Source organism: Chinchilla lanigera, unplaced genomic scaffold (genome assembly GCF_000276665.1).
Source record: "Chinchilla lanigera isolate Chin_1 unplaced genomic scaffold, ChiLan1.0 scaffold00022, whole genome shotgun sequence".
Classification (NCBI taxonomy): domain Eukaryota; kingdom Metazoa; phylum Chordata; class Mammalia; order Rodentia; family Chinchillidae; genus Chinchilla; species Chinchilla lanigera.
In genome coordinates this window covers 8,215,456-8,240,866 of record NW_004955423.1, presented here as the reverse complement: position 1 = coordinate 8,240,866, position 25,411 = coordinate 8,215,456, and the positions used below count along the sequence as shown (strand labels likewise).

Genomic DNA, 25,411 nt, shown 5'->3' with positions numbered 1-25,411 from the left:
GATAGCCTGGTTTTCAACCCTGGCTCCATCATGTGTTGTCTGAGTGACCTTGGGCAAATTATTGTCTTTCTGAGTCTCAGCTTCCTTTTCGATGAACTGGAGATAATTTTATCTACTTCATGGGGGTTTTGTGAGGGTTAAAAATTACACCATCTTCACCTGGAATAATGCCTGACACATATGGAAGTAGGCATTTAATAACTGTTCATTGTTCTTACGACTGAAATGCATAGCACATGTGAAGAGCAAGGTAACACATGAGGCTGAAAATATAGATTATGAAGCAACACCACTCTACAAAGAAGACTGACTTTATCTGATAGAGGGAGCTATTGAAGATTGAGCTAGTAAAGGTATATCCTTTTGTCAGTCTTTCAATTTGTTGCTAATAAGCAACCAAATAGACTGGTTTTATCTGCTCTGGAAGAGGTCCTAATGAGCAGAAAATGGGCCAAAACAAGCAGCAAGCAGAAAGAGGGAGAAAGTAGTAAGCAGAATGAGCCATAATTGGATAATCAATCTCTTAAGAATGAAAGAGTTGACAGGATTTGCTAAATGGAGATTTGGTAAGTGCAGGTATATTTCTCCAAAATACTATGGAGAGAGAAACACATATTTTCGGAAACAGAACTTTGCCCGAGTGTAACTGTTTCGCAGATTAGAGAACACACAACCCAGATGTATGCCAAGACAGCTAGTTTTCCTAACAGAGGCTTCCATGGTGGTCCTGCTGTTCCATGCTTCAATTCGAGTGGGCTGATGAAGTGTATTTTTCCTCCTTATGCAGTACTGGGAACAACCCAGATATGGAAAATTCAGGATTTTCAATGCTCCTTTAAGATGAGAATCTCACATTAGACAACACTTAAGCCTGTAGTCACCTAACAAACTGCAAAGTCAATATTAAAAGGCCTTGACTTGTTCTAAATTGTTAGTTTTGTTTCATTTCTTCCTTTCTAACAACAGTTTTATTATTTGTAGCAATAAAAAAAATTAAAAAGGCTGGTAAGTCTTAGTTTTGGTGACAAATGGATTTATGATTTTTGCAAGGAAAAGTTGTTTTTCTTTTTCCCTAAATGATTAAGGTACTGTGTTTGTACAGAAGCCCAACTCAATGAAAACAGTATGGTAGACTCATTTACTACAGATGTGCGAAGTTGACTGGCCTCAGAACACTCATTTTCACAGAAGGAAATTCACAAAGGCAATTTGAGCCTCCCCAATACTGTTCATCAGTGACAGTCACATGACCTTGAAAAACCATTTGAAATAGAAGACTGAATATGCCAAGAATTCTTTAATTCCTTGGCCACATCAAAAAAGAAAAAAGAAAGAACATTGTTTAGGAAAATCAGGCAGTTGCATAATGCTACAAATCCCAGAATAAATATTTTTCTCAGTGGATAAATCCAACAGTCTTTAAAGGTAAGCCAAGAAACACCATGGTGCCATTAAAAAAAGACGAATAGAAAGAGATCCTTATTCTCTGTTTACAATATTCTAGAAAACTTGCTGTATCTAGAGACAATATTATTTTATCTTAAGTAGTTTTTCTATTACTGTAGTAAGTTTAAGAAACCATTCTGTTAGAAATTACTTTCTCTAAACATCAGTTAGCCGAAATAATATTTCCTTGGACAAATTCTTTGTAAAGCATTATAATTCTAATTTCATATGAAATATTCCATAGAGAACAGAGACATTTATAAAAAATATTTTTGTATTTGTAAATACCAATAGCATGTACAAACCTCGAGGTTACAAAGGGGATTCCTCAAGGGAATGTTAGTTTTTTTTTACGGTTACAAAATATGGTTCAACATGACATCCTAAGATACAAAGTATGCATATAAAATTTTTTAAAGTTATTCTGTGAAAATATTAAAAAGTGGTAGACAATGACTTATGATTTGATAGCTAACTGCTTACTGATGACAACACCAGATGCTGTTCAGCTATGAGGTATTATTCTGGATTGCCTACATATATAATTATATTATGTAAAAATAGACAGTTTTATTTCTTCCAAAATGATTTGAATGTCTTTTACTTCTTGTTATTATCTTAGCAGCTACCTTCTTGAGTTGTCTTGAATCTTCAGTGTAATGTTGACTGTGTCTTATACATGCAAAGGATGATAAAGAGATCTGTAGATATGTATGGCTTTAGAAGATCTTCCTACAAACACCTATACTGATAATACTTTTTGGAGGAGGCACTCAGTAGAAACAAATTCAGAACATTCTACTCTGCTATAAAGGAGGATAAACTTCAGTCATTTGTAGGAAAATAGATGCACCTTGAGACTATAATGTTAAGTGAAATAACTCAGACACACAAACTTAAATATTACATGGTTTCTCTTATATGAAAAACTCAAATCTATAAAGAATGAAATAAAAGGCAGATAATAGGAAAAAAGAGAAAGAAAAAAGGTATTGCAATCCAGCATGGACAATGTATCTAAAAGTGGACCTTGACTTAGTACAATTGTTTTTACGTGTTTTATAGCTCTTTGGCTTTTTAATCTGGTTTTCAGACTGTATATATGATAATTAACTTTATAAGGTCTTACAAATAAATGAATATGAGCTGGAAAAATTAAAGGGACCTGGAAGGAGGGGGGAAAAAGAATTGAAATGTGCTATGCACATTTACCAATTACCTACAGTGAATATAATCATTATGTACTACAAAGATGTACTAATAAAAGCTAAAAAAAGTGATCAAACACTAGCTTAATTAAATTTACTATTCTCAAAAAATGCTAGATATGGAAAGAAGAAAAGTAGGAAGTAAACATATAAAAATTAACAGTGAAAATTACAGATAATATGAAAAAGTGATGGAGAGGAGAGGTTTATTAAAAGGGGAGTTTGTGCTAAGAGTACACACTGGTACTTGTTTTGTTATAAGGAAGATATAGTTAGTGATATGTTAAACAAATCAAAAGTTGTAACTAAGTACACATTTTATTCTAAAGTTTAATGTAATTACTATGGGAACAACAAAAAATTGGTAACTTTTAAATTATCGGAAGAAAATTGAGTCATCTGATGGAAATCAGAAAGGGGAAGAAAATAAAGCAAACAATGACAACCACAACAACCCAAAGTTCCAACTCCAGGCCCTAACAGTGTAAAACAAGGGAAATATATAAATAACATGGGAAATATGCTAATGGGGCAATTTTAGATGCATTCTCCTTTGAATCTAGGAGATTTCTATTAATTTTTAGTATTTTTAAATATAGTACTGAAAATCTCTTACAACGTATATGGAAAAAAATGAACATAAAGAAAAGATAAATCTGCCAGCATTTGAAGATGATATTGCCCACCTAAAAGCCGAACACAATCACAATAGCAAATTATTAGACTATCCAAATCAAAACACATGTTTTAACAAAAATAATTCAAAAAAGAACAAAAATAAGAATGTGTAAGGTTTTTATTGAGGAGGAATACTACAGATTGAAAAGAGCAAAGAATATGGAGTTAGACTTCTTTGTAGCTATGGGACTGGAAATTAATCTGTCAGTGTGTGTTCCCTTACCTATAGAATAAGAACCATAACTGTAAATATCTCATACAGTTGTAAAGATAAATGAGTTAATATATTAGAATACTTAAAATAGTCTCTGTGCATACCCAGCATTTTACTATGAATTCTTATCAGTACTGTTATGAAGTATTTTATCATAGGACCATAGCAGGTGACAAGAATAAATAGCTATTTCATAATCTTATATCAGAAACTACATAGCAAGATGTGAATTTCTCCAAGTGAATGTATAATTTCAAGGAAGACCCAATGACAATTCAAGTTTTTCAAAATTTACTCTTAGAGAAATTCAACAAAGTGAATTCTAAATAGGTATGGAGAAATGAAAGTCTATGATTAGCTAATCAATCTTTTAAAAATTTTTAAATTTTATTAGTACATGTTTATAGTTCATGCAGTTTACAGTCATCTTGAGGAGTGGCTACATGTACCTATTACAGGTTGATTTTTTTACAGTCCCTTTTCCTTTCCTATTCTTTTCCCCCTCCCTCCTCCTTGGGTTCCCCTGTCCCCTTTTTCAAGCTTGTTGAAATTATTTGTCTTAGCTCATGTTGTGGCATATAGTGTCTACATTCACTGAGCTTATTAGGTTCTTGTCATGGCACACCTTTATTCCTCTCATTTTCCATTCCCCAGCTCACCCCCACCCTTGTGCCCTTGGACCACTTCCCTATTGAGAGAGATCTGTCCCCTTGTCCCTTTCTATCCATCCTTTATCATTTTCTCTGTTCGTACATTCAAATGAAAGATACGATTCAGTATTCAATACTGTGCATCTGGCTTACTTCACTCAACATTATATGTTCCAGGTGTGTCCATTTTCATACAAACGTCTCAAATATGTCATTTTTTATAGCTGAGTAGCATTCCATTATACATAAATACCATTTTTTTAATCCAATTGTCCATTGATGAGTGTACTGGCTGCTTCCAGTGCTTCCATTTATTCCATATTTTGTTGTGTTGAAACAATCATTTATTATGTAACCTGTTTTTTAAAAATTGTGCTAGCATATATGCAATGTAAAATTTACCATCTTAACCATTTTAAAGTATATAGTTCAGTGGTGTAGTTTACATTAATCACCATTTTTCAGTTTAGAGGCATATTGTTGAACACTCATCATCATTTTTCATCTCCAGAACTGTTTATCTTCCCAAAATGAAACTCTATGCCTATTAATCAATAACCCTTCCTTTCCTGAACCCCATTATTGTACTTTCTTGTCTAGGATAATGCACTTGTCCTAGGTGCCTCATGTAAATGGTATCATATAATATTGGGCCTTTGCGTCTGGCTTATTTCTGCTTAGCATAATGCCTTCCATGTTTATCCCTTTTGCAGCATGTGTGGAAACTGTAAATCTGAATAATATTCGATTGTATGTTTATACCACATTTTCTTTATGCATTTCACTGATGGTAGACATTTGGGTTGTTTCTACCTTTTGCCTATTAGGAAAAATGCTTTAATGAATGTTTGTATAAAAATACCTTTATGATGGCTATGGAATTTACTTCAATGTAGTAGCACTTTGTGGCACTAGGGATTGAACTGAAGCCCTTCCCATAGCTCTACAAGTAAGCTGCATACCCATGTTCCAGTAAACTTTTTATTGTCTATATTCATTGTATATCTTCATATGTGTCACCTCAAACATAGACAATTAAATTTATTTAAAAATATTTTTAGGATCCTGATTTCAATCTTTCGTGTATACAACCAAAAGTGAAAATGTTGGCTCATATGATAATTTTACATTTAATTTTTTTTTTTCTTTTTTGGTACCAGGGATCGAACTCAGGACCTTGTGCTTGCCAGGCAGGTGCTTATGCTGCTGAGCTATATCCCCAGCCCATATTTAATTTTTAAAAGAAACTGCCAAACTGGTTTTCCTAGTGGCACACCATTTTACATCTCCAATAGCAGTGCATTGGGGTTCTAATTTCTCCTTATCCTTGCTCACACTTGTGATTTGCTGCTTTGTTTTTGATGGAAACATATGAATGTGTGTGAACTGCTATGTCACTGTAGTTCTGATTTTGATCTTTCTAGTGGTAATGATGCTGTGCATCTTTCCATTGGATTATTTGGTCATTTGGAGAAATGTCTATTCAAGTCATTTTCCATGACACTAATTTTGAGTGGACCCTGAAACAAGGAAAGTTTCTGCAACAGATACGGGATGCTATGTGAACCACATTAACCTTATGAAAGAGCCAATCAAATAATATGAGAAGGTTCTGATATTGGAGAGGCTGTATGAGTCCTTTGGTAATTCCCTAAAAGAAAATCACAGCCATAGCCATAAAACTTTGGAGATAGGCTATGTCCTCTAGATAAAATGCAATTTCTCAGTTGGAAAGCAACTCTAGAATTGCTGAGTTGAAACTAAGTAACTGATCCTTCAACATCAAATGGCTTTGTGCTCTGAGCTGCCCTTTATGAACTGGGTGACATCTAACCCACTGAATCATAAAATTTGATACACATCCCAGAGTGCTACTCTTAAATAAAAGTGATACATAATGAGGCTCTGGCAGGTCCAGAAGGGCTCTAGCAGGTCCAGAAGGCACAGACAAAATGTGTAAGGAGGCATTTCTGATTTCTATGATACTTTTTTCTCCTTGTTCCTTCAACCTCTCTAAAGAATCCCTTTTACCAGTTAATGAAGGCAGAAAAAGCACAGACCTGATTTGTAGAAGAAGCTGCACTGATTATCAATATTAGTCAGGCATAGAGAACTGCTGGTTTAGAGCCTGAAAGATACTAGTAAAAGGAACTCTTCCCAGTGGTAGAACTTCAAACATATAGGTGAAGGGAGAGATGACTTGAGATATGGTTCTACACTGAGAAAGGTTAAAGGTTGGCCAGCTAGTCAAGGACTGGGAGTGATGAAAGACCTATAATAGAAGGTCTGTGGAAGATGAATTAGAGGAACCTCTCAAAACAGAATCAACATAAAGATGACTCCACTCTTGTAAACACTTAACAGAGTATATTTTATAGAGGAGGCTCCTAATAAACAGGTAATGAGATGGACCACTTAGTAGATGTCAGTCAACATTTTTCCATATTAGTCATTGTGGTTGTTCAGTGTATCCATAGACAGGAAACCATTTGGACTTTTCCTCACCAAGGCTTATTTGGCTACCATCCTGCTGACTGTCCACCTGCCAAGAGCAGAGGCACTCAGTGAGTTCCCAACATGGCAGTGTTCCTTGTTTTGGAATGGTTGGAGTATCTGAAATTCTCCTCACAAGGTAAACCCCTATTTTATGTATGGATTTGATGTTCCTGTCCAAAGTTCTGGCAGTTCATGTGTGACGGAGTGTATGAAGAATTATTTATTGGAATAGGAAATTTTATTTTTATTTATTTATTTTTTTAGGTTTTTTTTTTTTCCTGTACCGGGAATCAGACTCACAACCTTGCACTTGCCAGAGAGGTGCTGTGCTGCTGAGCTAAATCCCCAGCCAAGAATTATTTATTAAAAGAAAAAGAATTAATGTAACTATATAATATGGCCACTGCCAGAAAGAAGTTGTCACAATAAACCATTAAATGACTTGATGTGGAAAATAAATGATCTTGTATCTCATGTAATGAAATGTGTGAAAATATGAAAATTCTGATTAAATACATTGTAGGTACTAAAAATATTATCTATTTCTGGAAGAACTATCTGAATTTTAGCCAGAGAACAAATTATTTCTAATTACTATTAATTAAATAATTAACAAATACTTAAAAATTAATAATAAATTACACATTATTGTTAGTATTTATAATTCATTTCAATCTTATAGACTACCTTACATACCCACGTATGTCATCTCCTGGTTAACAGCAAGAAATTACACAGATTTTCAAATGTGATTTTCCTCACTTGAACTTTCAAAATCTTTTTTAAAGAAATAGGAAAAGATTCACTCTAACATTTCCAAGTAAAACTTAATCCACAAATACATAGATGCCAGACCAAGTCAAGGAGTTTTATTGTTGTATTTTTTAAAAAAAATACTTCACCGTCTCATTTCAAGTCTATTATACGGTATCCTGGAGAGCGCCATGAAAATGAGGCCAGATCATGGGCTTCCATAAAGCCTGGGACTGCAAATAAAAGTCCTCTTCAACCATACGGATACTAGTGGCAGAAGTTTAGAACTATTTTAATTAAAAACTTCAGCCTAGTGATCCAGTTGTCTGATGCTCTGATGTACTTCTTCCAAAAAGAATAGAAAACATGTTAAAGTTCCATAAAAAATGTTCATGTTTTCAGATAGAATCTGCTTAGATCTTTATTTGTGAAATCATTCAGTTGGTTAGGTCATAGTTTCATAGTTTTGTATTTGTTGTTTTTAAACAGATGAGATAACCCAACACAGTGAAAAAAGAACATTAATTTGAGTTTGAGTTTAGGAACACAACCATGCTAACTTGGAATAAACAACTAGGATTCATTTATTATTTATGAAAAGAAAAATATACAAATAGATAATCACATTCATACAGTAAAAATATAAAAGGGTAAATTTTACTGAGTTTTTAAAAGCATGTATTTAATTTTGGATAACAAAAATATCTAGAGTAGGTTCCATCAGGGAAGAAAAGAAGGAAAATGACTTCATGAAGATGAAAAAGTTTAAATTTCTGGTCAAATAAACAGACTAAATTTGTATGAAAATAGAATGTATCTATATCATTGTAGCATCCCTAGATGAACACAGAGAAAACATTCACACACTTCTTATAAATACTGGGGATATAAAAATAAGGGGAAAATGATTCTTGGCAGAACTTATCTGGAGTTACTGCCAAGACCTAAATGTTCCAAAGGTGGCTGAAGACATTGAATGAACTCAAGCATACAGTCAGGTTATACAGCCCCTCCAATTTAATTTCTCTTCAGGTCTTTCAAGAAAGCTTTTATGTGCTATAAAGAATTAATATGATGAGGTATTAGATTTAAAATATCCAAGAGAATATGTCCCATTGATATCTCTGGAAATCTTAATATAGTTCTAAAATAACTGTTAAAGAAAAGATTGGCCTGATGTTGGCCAATGTCAAGCTAAGAAAGAGAGCCACAGTATCCATGATCTAGCAGGTAGACACTGATGCATAAGAAAAAAGAACAAAGAGATATTCACACTACTCACAGGAGGTCCCTGCTCTCCCGGTAGCCCAGCGTTTCCAGGATTTCCTGAAATGCCATCAGCTCCATGATATCCTTGCTTGCCCTTTGGCCCAGGAAGGCCTGTAAGTCCCTTGATAATTGAAAATTACTTATATTATACAGAGATGCTGAACAGATGTTTAAGTGAGAAATACCTTTATATTTATTGAAAGAGAGGTAAGTTTACACTTCTGGTCAAATTTTTTTCCATTTCCTACATTCCTTAATAATTTGTTTTTTGGATGCAACAGATAGTAGTCTTTAAAAGTTCCCTTAAAAATGCCAAGATAATCAGCAATCTACTGTGGTTGAACTCTAGGGTAACCATGTGATCCTTGTTGTAATGCTATGGTATTTCTTATCTTGCCAGCCTGCGCTTTATCCAGCCATCAAGGAGAGATCAACTCTATGCACTTGTCAGTTTAGGGTGCTTTCATCTGCAGATGGCAATCATTTACCATTCACAAAATTTTGTATTGTATTATTTTCCCAAGAAACAAATCATGGCTCTTTTTGTTGCCCTTTGAAACAGATAATCACATGCTGAAGAAAGGTTTGAATATTTTGTTTCTGCTTTTGGGCAACTGGGTTCTATCTGGAGGGATCTCTAATCCAAATGTGCTCACAATTTATCTTTATTAATTTCTAGTTTTTTTTTTTTTCAAACCAACAAAGGTTAACAAAAGCAGGCATATGGGGATTGGTTGGGGGATACCAGAAGAAGTCAATACGTAACTGCTTGGCTAAAGCAGAAAACTGAGGCTAAGGTAAAATTAATCTGTTTTGTGATAAGACTTTTTAAAAAGCAAATGTTCAAAGACTTTCTATTCTATTTGTTAGAGGAAGGAGAAGCTTAGTGATAAAATCCAGCTCATGTTTTTTTAATCATGCTTGAAGATCTTTGACCTTTGTTACAGTTCATTTAGTCAGGATTTCAAGTTCCCTGTTTTCTAGTGGTTCACCATGAGAGAGGAGCGTGTATCCACAGAGAGGGCTCCTTGACAGAGGAAAATAGCATCTTTAGTTGCAGGGACTTATATTTAAACCACAAGTTTCATTTTGACTTAGTGGTCATATTTTGTTCCCACTGTGTTCCAGCATGGGTTTAAATTCTTTTCCCCAAGACAATCTGATTTATCCAACATGACATAATTGGCTCTAAACTTTTCTGCTTGCTGAAGTTGTCAATTCTACTTAGAAAAATAAGAAGATAAAAGAGGCCTTTTACTTACAGGAATGCCAGGTTTCCCAGAAAGACCAGGAGCTCCTTTTTTCCCCTTAGGGCCCTAAACAAATGGGAAGCACACTTGTCATTTGACAGTAAGGGAACAGAATGTTGAGAGCTAGATGCTACGGTAAGTACTGCCACTAATTAGTCCTGTGCCACTGAGACTGTCACTTAACTTCCCTAGAAGTCATACTGCTTTCACCTGAAAATGAGAGATTTTGATTGGATCTCTTATGAATTTTCTTCTAGCTACAAATTCTATGATTTAAACCTTAAATCATAGTTCTAAATGGGAACTACTTATGTAATGAATGTGACCAGTTCTAGGCAAAACCTTTGTCAATTTAAAATGTTTTTTCAATTTTTAAGAAGGATCTTATGTACTTTATTATTTTAAAATTAATTTTATTGGTGCATGTTAGATATTCATAATGATCACATTCATCATAGGGAATTTGTACCCATGCATAATATATCTTGATTCTACTTTTTTCCTCAATTCCCTCCCCTCCCTTCAACCTCTCTTCCCCTCCTTATTCACAAGGCTTTGTTTTCCTTTCCTTTTCCTTTTTTTTTGTACTGGGAATTCAACTCAGGACCTTGCACTTGCCAGGCAGGCACTGTGCCACTGAGCTTTATCCCCAGATCCATTTTTTCCTTTTATTCTCTCTCTTTTCTTTTCCTTCTTTTCCCCCTACCCCTTCCCTTGTTTCTCTTCCCACTTGAACATTTTCTTCATATTCCCAATATCTATCATACATTTTGGTCCTCAATTACCCTTTTAGTTTTTCACATCAGAGAAACAATGTGACATTTAAGCATGTTTTTCTGATTTACTTCACTTAAGAGCATGATCTTAAGGTGCATCCATTTACCTAGAAATGTCTTAAGTTTGTCCTTCTTTATGGCATAGTAATACTCTACTGCATAAAAAAAAACCCCACATCTTCTTAATCCAGTCATCTGTTGATGGGCATTTGGACTGTTTCCAACATTTAGCTATTTTAAACTGTGCTCTTATAAGCATGGGTGTGCATATATTGCTCTGGTATGATGCTTTTAATTCTTCCAGGATGATACCAACAAGAGGAACAGCTGGATCCAATGGAATCTCTAGTTTTAATTTTTTGAGGAATTTCTACACTGATTTCCACAGTGGTTGAACCAGTCTACACTCCCACCAACAATGGAGAAGGGTTCCTTTTTCCTCACGGCCCTGACAGCATTTGTTATTAATTGATTTCTTGATAACAGTCACTCTTTCTGGAGTGAGATGGACTTTGTTTCCTTTTAAGAGTAGCTAATTTCAATAGGTATTTACGGAATATCATGTATTCTGGTATGTGTTAGGAATCTGAAGGCCAAGTTCCTGCTTACAAGGCTCTTATATAATGTAAGGGCTATAAACCAGGGGCCTAAAATGTGCTACTCTGGAGCACAAAAAAAAATACTTGCAAATCAAGGAAGAGATATTTATTTTCAGGGAACTGTTTGTTTTTCCATGTGTGTGATGTTTTAAGTCATAATTGATTTAGCAGCAACTAGTCTGCCAGGATAGTTAGGAACTTTGCCCTTACAAATCATGCCATTGTTTTGATGATATCCTAAAATTATTTTAAGAAGAAAAATATGGACAAGAGGGACCAGGTACACAAATTTAAAAGAAGGATATTGTCATTACTAGACACATTTCTCAGAAATCATCAGAAGTGCTCATAAACATGATAATTCTACTTGGGATGTCATAAATATAAAGACAAACTATGCCCCAAATTTAACTTAACAGCATTCAAAGAAAAGAACAATTTTAGAGGTCATGCCTTCTGAAAATGAATTTAAGATTTTCAGATGATATAGTACATGTAATTACAGGGAAAAAAGAGCATATTCTATAAGTGATACAAATTCAGCTTTTAAGAATTTGATAATGGGGAGCTAGATGATCAAGTATTCTACTCAAACTTTGAAAATTATTTTTTAAAATTTGTCTTAAAAGTTACTAATACAATCTATCTAAGCCTAAGAATACTATACAGCGAGATGGTTGGTGGCCTGAGTTTAGTTGAGGTATGTATGAAATATATGATATTTATAGTAAAATGTTTTTATCAAAGTAAAATAAGTGAATGAAGACTAACTATTGAAAAACGTTCTGAATTCAGTGATCTTGTGTAATAATAATGGTGATAATCCTCAAATATGCTGACCAGAGTGTTCATAGTATCTTTTTATGCAAACAGATAGATCTGTCCTAGACTCTTGATTTTCAAAACAGACTTTTTCTTGGCTCATGAATTTTGAAATGGACCGGTGAAACTCATGGTGGGATTAATAATTTGAGAAAAATCTATCTTAAGTTTCAAAATCCTTCTTTTAAAATACAAACTCTTGCCTCTTAAATATTAAAAATCTATAAAACCTCAAAGAACTTCTACCAAGAAGGTCAAGATGCCAACATCTATCTTGAAAATAAAAAACAATGTTATAAAGGAAGGAAGTCATAAAATAAGTGCCGTAAAGAACAGACTCGGAAGAATTACAATAATGTTACAAGAGTTTTTTTCTTGGTAGGAGGATATGAAAGTATTCAAGTTGAGAGAAGGGAAGAGGAGAAACAGAAGAAAGACTATTAGATACTGGAAAGCCTCTGGGAAGAGTCTTTTGCTCTACACCTTGCCCTCAAACCAGGGGATGGGGACAAATGATAATACTGTCATGTAAGTCTGAGATCTGGGCACAAGAAAACACCTAGAGAGACTAATGTCCTCAATGAGAAGTCCACATACAGTGCAGTGAGAGTCAGTACTTTCTGCACATGTCTAGACAGTGGAATGTCTCCCTGAATTTCCCAAATACCCAAAATAATGTGAGGAGCAACACAATGTTATTTCCGTGTTGCCAGGTGTAGAAGAATACAACCCTGAGAGCCCCATATGAGGTGGTCTTGCTCTAAACTGAGATGAGAAAAGAGCTGTGCATATAAGCATGGATCAGAGAACCTCTGCCAAGAAGTCTGAGATAGATGCCAACATAATGGGATGATGGTTATTAGGCCCGACAGAGATAATGTACATTTCCGTGGATGTTACTGTGAACGGATGGTGACTGAAGACTAAAGTCATCTCTCATTACTCATGTCCACTGCTACAGCCCTGAATGTAACTGCAAGCTTGTGAAGAAAGTAAATGGGAAAAATTCTCAATCAAATGTAGCATATTTGAGTAGATGGAGTTAAAGGCTGTCAACTGATTAGATTTTCACTTATTAGGTTTCTACCACCAGGAAAGATGGACTCTCAGAACAGATGTTAATTTCCATTAAAAAGACTACAGGCTTGTGCACTTAGTATATCACACATGTATGCATCTTATTCCAAATATTTGAATGATGAAATAGAAAAGATTCACATATTACAAGTCAATTAAAGTTTGCGATGGTCCTTACGTTGAGGATTATTTTAAAAGAGTGAAATATTGTGCATTGAAATCTTAATCTGTGGACCCATCTAGTTTTGCTGAACACAAGAATGCTATGTAGAGTTGGGAAAAGCATTAGGAAGCAACTCATAATACTATTAAAAGAAAATTATGCATATGAGAAATACTTTTAAAGTCTATTTTAGTAATGCAAGTAGGGTAATTGTGGTAATATATATTTATTGAACACTAGCAATGTTTAATAAAAAGACTATGGCTTCTGATGTTCTTAGATGTTCAATTCAGGAAGAACTTCCTTACAACTACTGTCACCATAACTGTGAGAGGGAAGGACAGCTAGAAAAATCATAGTCTTAAAATAGAAAAAAACAATATTTGTCTGCTGATCTGTCTCAGTCATCTGTCTATCTATCTCACTAAAGTGTAGATCATTGTTACTGTTATGCACTAAATGTCTATGTGCTCCCAAAATTCACCATTTGAAATGCTAACCTTAATACTAATGCCTAATAGTATTAAGAGGTTGGGCTTTGGGAGGTGAGGTATTCAGGGTGGAGCTCTCAAGAATTTTGATGAATGTTATAAATGCGACTTCAAAAAGCTCTTTAGCTACCTTTGCAAAATGTGGGGCACGGTGAAAAGTTGGCAGTATGCAATATAGAAGAAGATTCTCACCAGAATCTCACCATGCTGGAACTGTGATCATGGACTTTCAGACTTCTGAACTGTGAGAAATATATTTTTGTTGCTTGTAAACCACTTCATCTGTAGTACTTTGTTACAGTACTCTGAACTAAAACTGTCTTTCAAAAATTTGTATGTTTTAATCATAAAGTTTTAATTATTTGATAATTTTCTAACTAAACTAACAGGTAACCATTGATAGACATTGATTTACATAGAGGTGGTGTTTCAGTAGGAAATTACAGATTGGGCCAAAGGTAAAGAAAGTGCCTTATAAGGTGTTACTAGATGATTAATTAAGTTGGTAGCCTATACAAGAAAAAAAGTCGTTCTTCAATCAATCCTCCAAATTCAAATATAAAAAAGTAGAAATATTTTATACTACTTTCAATCTTACTCATATTATTTTATTTAAAAATAAGTACCTCATAAATCAGTGAACAGAATTTCTGTTCTCATAATAGGAAAGGCAAATGAATTTTATATGTAGTCTTTAGAGAGCATGCAAAATTGTGCTTTCTTTTTGCCTGGCTAACACTGAAAAATATACAGAGTGGCCCACTTGAAATAAAATCCATTTTAAAAAGCTTCCATTCATCAAGACTATATTGGTTCACAGACTATAAGAGAAGGTGATCAAATACTTTTGCTAAGGGACATTTTTAAAACATGCATGTTAGTCCAAATCTTTATTTTTGTTTGTTTCTTGTTTTCAAGTTTTTGTTCAAAAGATCAAGAATATTTATCTCAATACTTTGCTAGTTCTAACTTAGAGAGAGCAACTTTAAAATGTGAACAGATTTAGAGAAGCATACAAGATTTATTTTTCCTATTTCTCTTTCTTTTTTTTAACCAAGAAACTGCAATTCCCAAAAATCTGGAATTGTGCTTTTTGGGGAAGATAAGATTTTGGCTTGAGTATTAGTCTTTGGAAGCCACTGGAGGACAGCTCACTTGCATTTGCATTATGGAAGTCTTTAAAAACGTAGTAGTTACTACTTGCTGTCACTTTTTCTTTGTAGCTGTCCAAAGTCACATGCCCAATTAAGTACGTTAGTTGTTTAGGTAAAAGTAATTGTATTTGAATTAATGTATAAAAGATTTTAAAGTAACAGCTTCTGTATAAACAATTTCTATTGTTGGTTCTGTTGGTAATTAGTTCTGTGATTTTAGCTAATTCATAATCTCTTTGGGAGTTTTCTTCTTCTGAAAAATTAGGTTTTCCAGATGATTTTAAGGGACCATTTCAAAATCCAAAGAATAAATTTAAAACTTTTCAAAAACAAGTTGACAGTAATTGGACAGAGCCCATCTGGCCTCTGAAGGTGTCTTTAATGAGTAATACATATTAGTTATTCTTGTAGCAATTGGTTCTATTTTAAAGTCCAAAAGGTTTTTTAATGTGTCCTTGGGCTATATACCAGCATTGATCACCCTGGATACATAGTCAGCTTCCTCATCCTCCACCAACCCCTAGGTCAGCAATGGCAAATCTGATAGAGCTTTCAATAATACAAATAGCCCACTGTGGCATGCCTGCCATATATTCACTACCACTGCCCTAGGTGCTGTTTGATAGCCCAAACCTCTTTTCAGCAAGAATCCTATTAGGTCAGTTTAGCCAGAATCTCCCTTACCCTTGAGTAACCCCTTAATAATTTTCCATTCGTCATCCTCATTCTTCTCCTTGGCTATCACTTCCCACTTGTGGATGATATATTCAGAGCTCAGCCCATTATTTCTCCCTCACTGGAAAATCCCATTGCATCTGCTGTGATATTTCTAATTAAAGCCTTCATTACCATACTTTAACAAGTATTAATGAGTATGTTTTCTTTAGTAAATTATACAACAACAAAATAGTTTTGACTGGCAATTTTTAGTCTACAGTGCTGGTATTTCTGTTTGAAGCAAAAAGAAGAGACTACTAATTTGGGATGTTAGGCAATTTTCACAAAACCAGAGAGGCAGCTGATAAAATGATATCTAGACAACAGTCCAAACACATGAATCAATTAGAAGCCTACAGTGATCCTATGCCGTGTAATGAATGATTATTTAAATTACAATAATGATGATTCTGTTGTGCTTCTGTTCTTTTAATTCAGAAATTAGTTCCACATAGTTGTAAACACTTTCAACTTACTTCAGATCCTTTCTCTCCCTTTAGTCCTTGTTCACCTTGGTTACCTGGTTCTCCCTTTAATAGGAATCAAAACAGAAATCGCATGTAAAACAGAGACAAAGCAAGTCATTAGCATTAACATGTATAAATGTTAGAATGACAGATAATGCTTTCAAAACATACTGGGGGCCCTTGCTGTCCAGTAGCACCTCTTTGTCCTGGTACACCCACATGACCCTAGGAATAGAAAAGATGATTACAATAGACACATGTAATTTAGAGAATAATGCACTATTGCTTACATTGGTAACAGTGTTGGAAAAGTCAATTTATGTATCATAGAGATTATGATTCTTCTTAGAAATAAGGTAGAACATAATAGCCACTCGAATTGTAATGAATATGAACTATTGTGATGAATAAGTACGCAGTTTTGTTTTTGCTTCTAATGGCAAACAATCTAGTAGGCTGAATGGTAGCCTCCCAAAAGATGTCTATGTACTCATTCTCAGAACAGGTAAATGTGACTTTATTTGGAAAAAGTCTTTGTAGATGTCATTAAACTAAGGGTCTCAAGATACTATTGTCCTGGATTTTCCATGTGGGCCCTAAATCCGCTAACAAATGTCCTTGTAATACACAAAGAGATGAAGACTTAACAGGAGGAGGCTAGGTAAAGCGAGAGGCAAAGACTGCAGTGTCAGAACTATAGGGATGCTGACAGTCACTGGAAGCTTGAAGAGGCAAGGAAGGATTCTTCCCAACCCCTCTAAAGGCAGAGTGGTCCTACACACATTTTGAGTTCCAATTCCTGGTCTTTAAAATGGAGAGAAAAGATTTTGTTGCCTTAAGCCACCATTTTATGGCAATTTGTTATAGTAATGTCAGGAAAGTGATATGGTGACTTCTAAATATCCTTGGAGGACTGATTCCAGGACTCAACATGTAAGGATGCTGGAGGCCTTATGTAAAATATAGTCTGTACATATACTCCTCACACGTCCTCCAAACTACTTTAAATCATCTGTAGGTTATTCAGCATTCGCATATGTGAAAGCTGTGCAAATAATTGCTGTGCTGTATTATTTAGGGATTAACAAGAAGGAGAAGAGTCTGTACACGTTCAGTACAGGTGTAATTCTTTTAAGAATATTTTTGATCTGTGGTTGGTTGAAACTGTGGAAGAGGAAGACCAAAGGAATAACGACTGTAAGAACAAAATTCTTTCTTTCAATCTATTCCCCTTGGAGAAGTGCACTTCGGTCTCCATTTAAGATTGGAAGCAGTAACTGTATGCACTATCAAGACATATCAAGTGACTCTGACACTCAGCAATCTGCCATCGCTCTAGCTTTCCTGAGCTATCACATTTCCCTTTTCAAGTGTGTAAACAGAAACTAGCAATAAACCAGAGGCGTGTCAGGTGAAATTTATGGTGAAGAAATCCACAGGAAATCTCCTTTATCCCCTTTCCTATTGTCCTCTTCACCAAGATTCCTTTCTTCCTACTTTCTCTATGTTATAGAAAGAATGCCATAGAGTAGGCAGCAGGATCATCTTTTTCAGAGCTGTAAGAAGGGATTGGCTGTGTAGCCTAACAGTGTTTTCACAGAAAAGTCAATGGAAGCCTTCTTTGTTTGCATCTGTGAGGCAATTATTTATGGTTTCACATTTCAACTTCCTGCTAAAGAAAATGAATCCTGTTTAAGGAAGTAAACAGTGTCAAGAGAGAAAAGCTAGTTTGGCAAGATTGCTGTATACCAAATGGCCACACTAAATAGGAAACTGTTACTACAAAGGACCCTGTTTTGTTTAGTAGCAGAGCAGGAGCACAGTCAGCGAAGATCCAGCATTAGGAAAATCAAGGAGGTGTATGGTTCGAGTAAATTCGACTCCTCGTGCATCATTTCTCAGACAGATTTCTGGACAGAAGTAGCTGGTGAAAAGCTCGAGTTCCAAAGTGCAATGAGGGTGCGCAAATGAGCTAACTATAAAATTCAGAATTATCTGTGGCCACCCCTTGTGTGTAGAAGTAAAGAGGACTTTTCAGAATAATGGTAGAATAATCAATGTCTTGGCTGGCTTTGTGAAGTTCAAACATAAATCTCATGAAAGACAAACTGGCTTCATAGGAATTACACTATAATTACTCAGATTTATCCCAATAAAAGCTGGCAGTGATCATTCTTACATAGTGGTTAAAATTAAATATGCTATAGTAAATGTTGTTATAAAACCATTTAAAAGAGCTTATGGGAAATGGTAGATTTTGACGGATGATACCAGTGGTGAGTTAAGTTGGATGGCCAAGGGAAACTTGGAGAGGATTTTATAAGGGAAGTGATGATAAACTCAATCTCAAAGGATGAATGTTCTAGTCAGTAAAGCAAGAATATTCTGGCAGAGAGACAGACAGCATGGGGAATAAATAAATTTCATTTGACAGAACAGGTTAAGTGGAGAATAGATTTGAGACCATTATGACTGGGGACAGAGAGTCTAGGGGAAAAAAAAAGGCTGGAGAAAATCAGTTGAATAATGACAGTTATATATCTATCAGTTTGTCCATTCAGTCAGGCTAGTCAAATCTGCCTTTCAGACATGACCACAGGAAATATTACCTTGAGAGAAGGATGTCTTGGATCAATTATCCTATTAACTAATTTTATTAAAAGTCTGATATATTCTTCACACTACTTAATTTTAATGATTCTAGGAACAGATAGTAGAAAGGGCTAGGTTGTTTCTAGTATCGAAACATTACTACTTATCTCAGTGATGTTTATTTTCACCTGAAACTGAGAATAGCCACAGAGAACCCTACTCACATTTGGATGTAGGGTGTAAACTTTCAGAAATTACCTTATATCCCTCTGCTCCAGGCTCTCCTCTCTCTCCTTGTTCCCCTATTGGGCCCTAGAGAAAGCACACACAAAAACAATCAATTTCATTATTGTGATTGTGAATGTAGATGGTACAATCAGTATGGTTTATGATTTTCCAACAAATATAAAATCTAATATATAATAATTCATTTAATTCCACTAAATAATTCTAAATATCGAATTTCTATGACACTAAGAACGTTAAACCATACTAAACACTGAATTAGATAAAAAGAAACTCATAATGATTCTGCAGGAAAAATTTTGAAGGAATGATACCCAATTAAAATATGAATTTTGAGTGAGTAGTACAGAGTATGGTATAAATGATGGCAAAATAACATATCTTTAATATTAAAATGAGTGAAAAATATTTAGGCAGGATCATTAATCCATTTATTAATTCCATTTTATATAAAATTAAATGATCTTTACAAAGATAATTAAGTTAATTCTACTTTACCTTCTTCATAAAATTCTACTAGTATTTCTTAATCTGTGAATTTTTTAATTCTCAAGGCATAAATTAATTTAACAAAAATTTCACTATAAACTTTAATCCTTAAGGCAGAAACTAACAAAGTTAATAGAAACAGTATAAAGACAATAATCTCTGGCTCTGCTTTAATCATTTAGGGTATTTTTGGTTTGGATTTCATGCTGGTCTTACACATACTGGATAAAACCACCATAGCTATTATGTTAGGCTTTTAATACATAGGTATGTATTATATTTCAGTTGACAGTCTTTGATCCTGACATACTTAAATCTTGGAAAACATAAGTTCTACTATGTTACCATTCATCAATTTTTTCAATTTACTTTTAAATTTTTGTATTATTTCCATATATTTTCCTCTCTTAATGGTTTAGACAGACTAAAATATACTTGATAAAGAAACCTACATATTTGTATAAAGAAGTTTCCCTCCATACAAAGCGATTTAATTTAATCAGAGAAAGTAGAATCTTTCCTGTTCCTAGGGGCTGGGGATTTAGCTCAGCGGCAAAAGCGCCTGCCTGGCAAGTGCAAAGTTGTGAGTTCGGTTCCCGTTACCCGAGAAAAACAAAAACAAAAACAAAACAAAAAAAAAATCTTTCCTGTTCCTAAAGTATAACTTTCTACGTCTTTAAAGTGCCAGATCAAAATATCAGGATTAGCTACATATTCCTATCTTGTACTTTAGGGTTATTTTTATGTTAAATGATATTATGTGGAAAATGGAAAAATATAACCAGTTATATCTATTTCTGTGGGTCATGCATTTTTATCTTCCAATTTAATTTGTCTTTTAGATACAGTTTTAGTCAAACATGAGTACAGAGATAGTTATTCAGATCATTAAAGCTACAATAGTTATTTTTCAAAAGCTCTGGTTACAGTTAGTTCTTAAAATGTTCAATTAGAAGACTAGATCCATGATCTTTAAAGGTTACTGATTGTAATAACTGGTTTCAAGAGTTGTGAAATCACTGGGCAGCTGTGAGTAAACTATGAACAGCAGATTGGATTTTCAATACTTTAGAAATTAATCTAATTAGATAATTAAAGAAATACTTGCTTTTAGAAAGTCAAAAGAATATAAGTTTTATACAAGCTCAGTAAAAAGTTATGCTTTTACTGCTGACAGTTAAATTTTGGAAGTTACTGTCTTAAACTCATATTAGGCTAAGGATGATGATCTGCATATTTTCCACATAGAAGACTTTCCCATCATTACATTTTATGACAGCAAATACTGCTCTCCCATCAAACCATGCTGTAAAATTAACAAACTAAAACTCTTTGAAAAGATAAGACTGACATTAAGACTCTATGATTATATTTCATCTTGATGTGTCAAAATAATTTTTGAAAAAAACGTACTGGATCACCTCGAGGCCCTGGTGGTCCTAGAACTGTGCTGTCTTCCCCAGGGTAACCCTAAAATGAAAATAACGAATTATTAAGGAAACCAAACTAACAAAATAGACTTTAAAGACATATAGCCCATTATTATCAAATATTTTAGGAAATATACAATTTGATTTTATCTCTAAAGTAGGAAAGTTTTACCTAACAAGCTAAATATGTCATATTTCATACACAATCATTAGTAGAGGTATATAGTTCTTGGAAATATCAATCTGTTTTAATTACATAAAAACTATCTTAAAATTTTTTTGAATGTGTCAGTTTTCAATGATACTATAAATCAAGAATACTATTGTAGTTATTTCTAACTCATTTTTAATATAAATTTTAGTCATCTAATCTAGTGTCACATACTCTCTTTCATAACTTTTACAAATTACAGTTACTTTTAATTACTTTTACAAAACCGTAGACTACAAAATATTACACATACATTATTTTACCTCAGTATTGAAAAAAAACAACGGAAGATATTTTAATAATTTATTTAAATTTTAGCTCCTTGGTATTTGTGTTCTTCTAGAATTTGCAAAATTTCCAACTGAAAAAGTCATATTTTTATCCCTTGAAAATATTTCCATGCATTCTTTCAGGAAAAGTCATAAATTCAATGTCTTGAATTTAGAACTAAAATGTCAGTACATACCTTTTCTCCTTTAGGTCCTGGCAACCCAGAGAGTCCTGGTTGACCTTGATGGCCCTTTAAAATACAAACAGGTACAAAGTCTCTATTTCATTGGTATATGCTCTACCTAAGGCATTGAGCCCACAGTCTTAGAGATTGTACTATTCTGAAAGGAAAAATAGGATCCACTCCATAGGGGGATGAAAAATTACAGTGGATATTTAAATCTTTAAAATATTTATTATAGTAAACAACACATTGCTATTCATTCCCTTCAAAATCATATCCCTGACTTCAAACATACTTATCCTATCATTCTTGTGACTTTCTACAGCAGTTCTAAAAGTTCTTTTTTGTGGTTTTAGTTGCAGTGTCATAATTGTCTTGATGTCCTGAATCAATCCAAAATGTTTACCTTTCTTCGTCATTACGACTTTGGGGAACAGTCAGGAGTGGCATAGCACCAAATCTGGTGTAGTAGGCAGATGAAGACACACTGTAATGTTTCTACAGACCTGCGCTTCTGTTAGATGCACTCCATAGTAGCACTCACTGTATTTTTTATTATTCCTCATAAAGACACTCATGAAGTTTTATCAGAAGATTTAATCTTGATTTGCACAGTTTGAATATTATCTTTAATATAAATTTTTCATGTATGTATATATATGTATAAATATAAATATTTTTTAAAATTAGAAATATTTACCGTATATCCTGGAATTCCTTGTTCTCCATCAGGTCCCATCAATCCTAAAGGACCCTAAATGATAAATAAAATGTTAATGAGAAAGAAAACGGAAAGTTGTTTATATCATTAAATATATATCTGTTATTTAAGTTTTCACCTTTAGATATTCATGATTTGAAATTCTACCTAGTTTGAAATCGGAAAACAAAAAAGTAATAACCCAATGTTGGTCTTTATTTACTTCTGAACCACAGAAGTTCCACAAAAGCTCTATAATTTACTTCTGGTATAAACAGTCTTAATTATATTAAAAGAAATACTTTCAGTTTCAGAATACTAGTGGTTGCTAGAAAATGCTTGGAAATTTAGTTCTGTCTGTCACAATTTATGGTAGATGCATGTCACTAAATATTGAAAAATGAAGTCTGAGAAGTTTTGATATTATCACTGTGAGATTGAGGAGAATTATATACTCATTAAGGATTCCAGATGCTATGATAAATATGGTTTTAATTTTGGTAAAAGTTGTTAAAACACAAATAATTTACATGTGATGATCACTCTATAATTTCTCATTATCAATATTTTACAGTAGGGAAACCACATAAATTAAAGACTAATCAGGAAATCTCCCTAAACTATTAAAAAGGTGAAGTTTAGAAAAGCAAAAATAATGATCACAAAAGTTCTATCTTCTTATATGACTGTATTAAAAAGTTTCCACATCTGCTGTTCTATCTGAGTTTCAAACTAGGAAGATATAAGAAAATGAAGGCACAGAATAGGTTTATGACTTGCCTAATATCACACTAATGAGGTACTAGAACCAAGTCTCTTGATCCTGCATGTGTGTTTTCTGTTTAATTATACCACTGAAGTCTCAGTTCTATAATACATATTGCAATCATTAACCATTAATTAGTAAATTTAGACTAATTCAGTTAAGTTCAGGCTTCAGTCTGAAAAAAAGAACTTCATAAAATCAATTAAAAAAAATAAATAGAGTTCCGCAATTCCTGAGACAAGTAACATGCTCAATTCACTGAGTTCATAGTACTAGTTGAAAGTAGCATGAGAATTTAATGAAGTGCTCTAAGAAGCTAGCACATATGAGATCAAGATGGCTGAATGACATATGCTTATTTCATTAATCCTTCTGAGATAAAGAGAGAAGCTATTGTTTTTATTTGTAATAACAACACTGAAGAACAAGTAAACATTATCAGTGGACCAAAATTTTGTGGTTGAAGACAGAAAACGGTTGAAAATGTGCAAAGAAAGATGTTATATATGTACAAATGCTCTCAAACAGAAATCATATAGATCACATTCTCTGACTATAATGGAACACAAACAGAAGTGAGCTGTAAACACTAAAAATATTCACTTTAAGTATATGAAAAACACCTTTAAAATAACTCTTGCTAGTGAGAACACCAACATAAAAATATGAGAGTTATGACTAAAGTGGCATTTAGAAGGAGGTAGTTTAATATATACTTATTAAATAAGTTAATGAAATAGAACAAATGATCTAAATATTTAATTCAAGAAGATATGAAAAAGAACCGTAAGGCCAAAAAAAGAGAATGAAAATGATATTAAAGCACAAATTAATAAAAAAGAAAGCCAGAAAAAAAGTTGAGTAAAAAACAATCTTTCTAACCCCCAAAATATTTTTTTAATTGTAAGAAAAGTAATAAATACAAGTTTTATCTATTCAATTAAAAAATCTACATAATAATTATTTTTAGAAAAATACTTTAAAAATTTATTGAAGAAAAAAATTGAAAAGACCTAATAATAATAAAAAGTCAAAGATATAATCATAAATGAACATGAAGCTCAGATTGTTTTAAAGGCAAATCCTATCAAAACTTTTTTAACTTTAATTTTTTGTAGTTCTGGGATCCAGCCTGGGCCTTGTACCTGCTGGGCAAATACTCAAAACAGTATGCTATCACTCCAATCCTCAATACTTTTGAGTAACAGATAATATCTATGTTCTAAACCTATAGGACACAGCCAAATCTGGAAAATTTACTAACTTATTTTGTAAGACTTGTTCAACTCTTGTACTCAAACCCAATTAAGGACATTACAGACTACACTAAAAAATAAAAAATAAAAAATAAACCTATGGGCCTATTTTACTTATGAATATGACACAAAATTCTTAAAACAAACTCAATGTAATAAATGAAAAATTCTTACATAAAATCTTAGAAAACCAAATAGAGCAATAAAAACAAAAAGTAATGAAAACATACCTAAGTAAGATTTGTCCTAGGAATCTGTGATCGTTTCAACTTTTGGAAATCCACTAATGAATTTCCTTATATGAACAAAGGACAGTGTGGCATTATCTAAACAAATGTAGGAGAATTTAATAAAATTCAAAGTCTTCTTTTGATCAAAACTTTCATTTAAGAGTGGAAACAAATTTCTTTAAAGAAATAGTATGTTTGAAAAGACAACTGCAAACAATGCATGTGAATAAGTATTTGAAATATTTTCTCTGCAGTCAGGCACAGGATAACTTTTCCTTCATCATGGCTTCTACTCACATTCTAGAAGTTCTAATCAATGTAATAAGCCAGTAAGATAAATAAGTAAAGGTGACTAAATGAACCATAAAAATCACCTAAGTTATTACTGGGGGTATAAGATCAGAATGTGAAAACAATAGATTCCTCATATAATACCAGTAATTAATGTAATGGCAAAAAGCTTTTATTAACAATGAGAATAAAATTCATTTGGAAAACTAAGAATAAACTTAATACGAAAGTACAAGAACAGAGAAAAAGAAATAAACAAGACTGAAAGCTAAACAGCAGAAAGGGAGATATATTCATAATATATTTTTCAACATATTCAACAAAACTATATTTAAGATATATAAGGAGTGGTTACAAATTAATAAGGAAAAAGCAATAACATAATAGAAAACATAAAGTATAAATAAATAGGCAATTTCTACAGGAAAAAAAAGTACAAATTACCTAGTTTTAAATAGGGAAATATAAATAGAAAGAAGAATTAAATATATCTTCTCATCAGATTGGCAAACACCA

The 25,411-nt window shown here is 33.3% G+C and overlaps 1 protein-coding gene across 3 annotated transcripts in view; it reads right to left on the bottom strand.

Annotated features, from left to right (window-relative positions):
• Col24a1 (collagen, type XXIV, alpha 1) overlaps window positions 1-25,411 on the bottom strand; it is a 301,836-nt gene that overhangs the window by 51,838 nt on the left and 224,587 nt on the right. For all 3 annotated transcript variants that reach the window (XM_005385132.2, XM_013514569.1, XM_013514570.1), the window contains 8 exons: window positions 22,353-22,406; window positions 21,665-21,718; window positions 20,971-21,027; window positions 19,081-19,134; window positions 16,402-16,455; window positions 16,240-16,293; window positions 9,977-10,030; window positions 8,728-8,835 (listed from right to left, as the gene is read on the bottom strand). In XM_005385132.2, coding sequence (XP_005385189.1) covers window positions 8,728-8,835; window positions 9,977-10,030; window positions 16,240-16,293; window positions 16,402-16,455; window positions 19,081-19,134; window positions 20,971-21,027; window positions 21,665-21,718; window positions 22,353-22,406 — 489 coding nt within the window. The remainder of the gene's footprint in view (window positions 1-8,727; window positions 8,836-9,976; window positions 10,031-16,239; window positions 16,294-16,401; window positions 16,456-19,080; window positions 19,135-20,970; window positions 21,028-21,664; window positions 21,719-22,352; window positions 22,407-25,411) is intronic.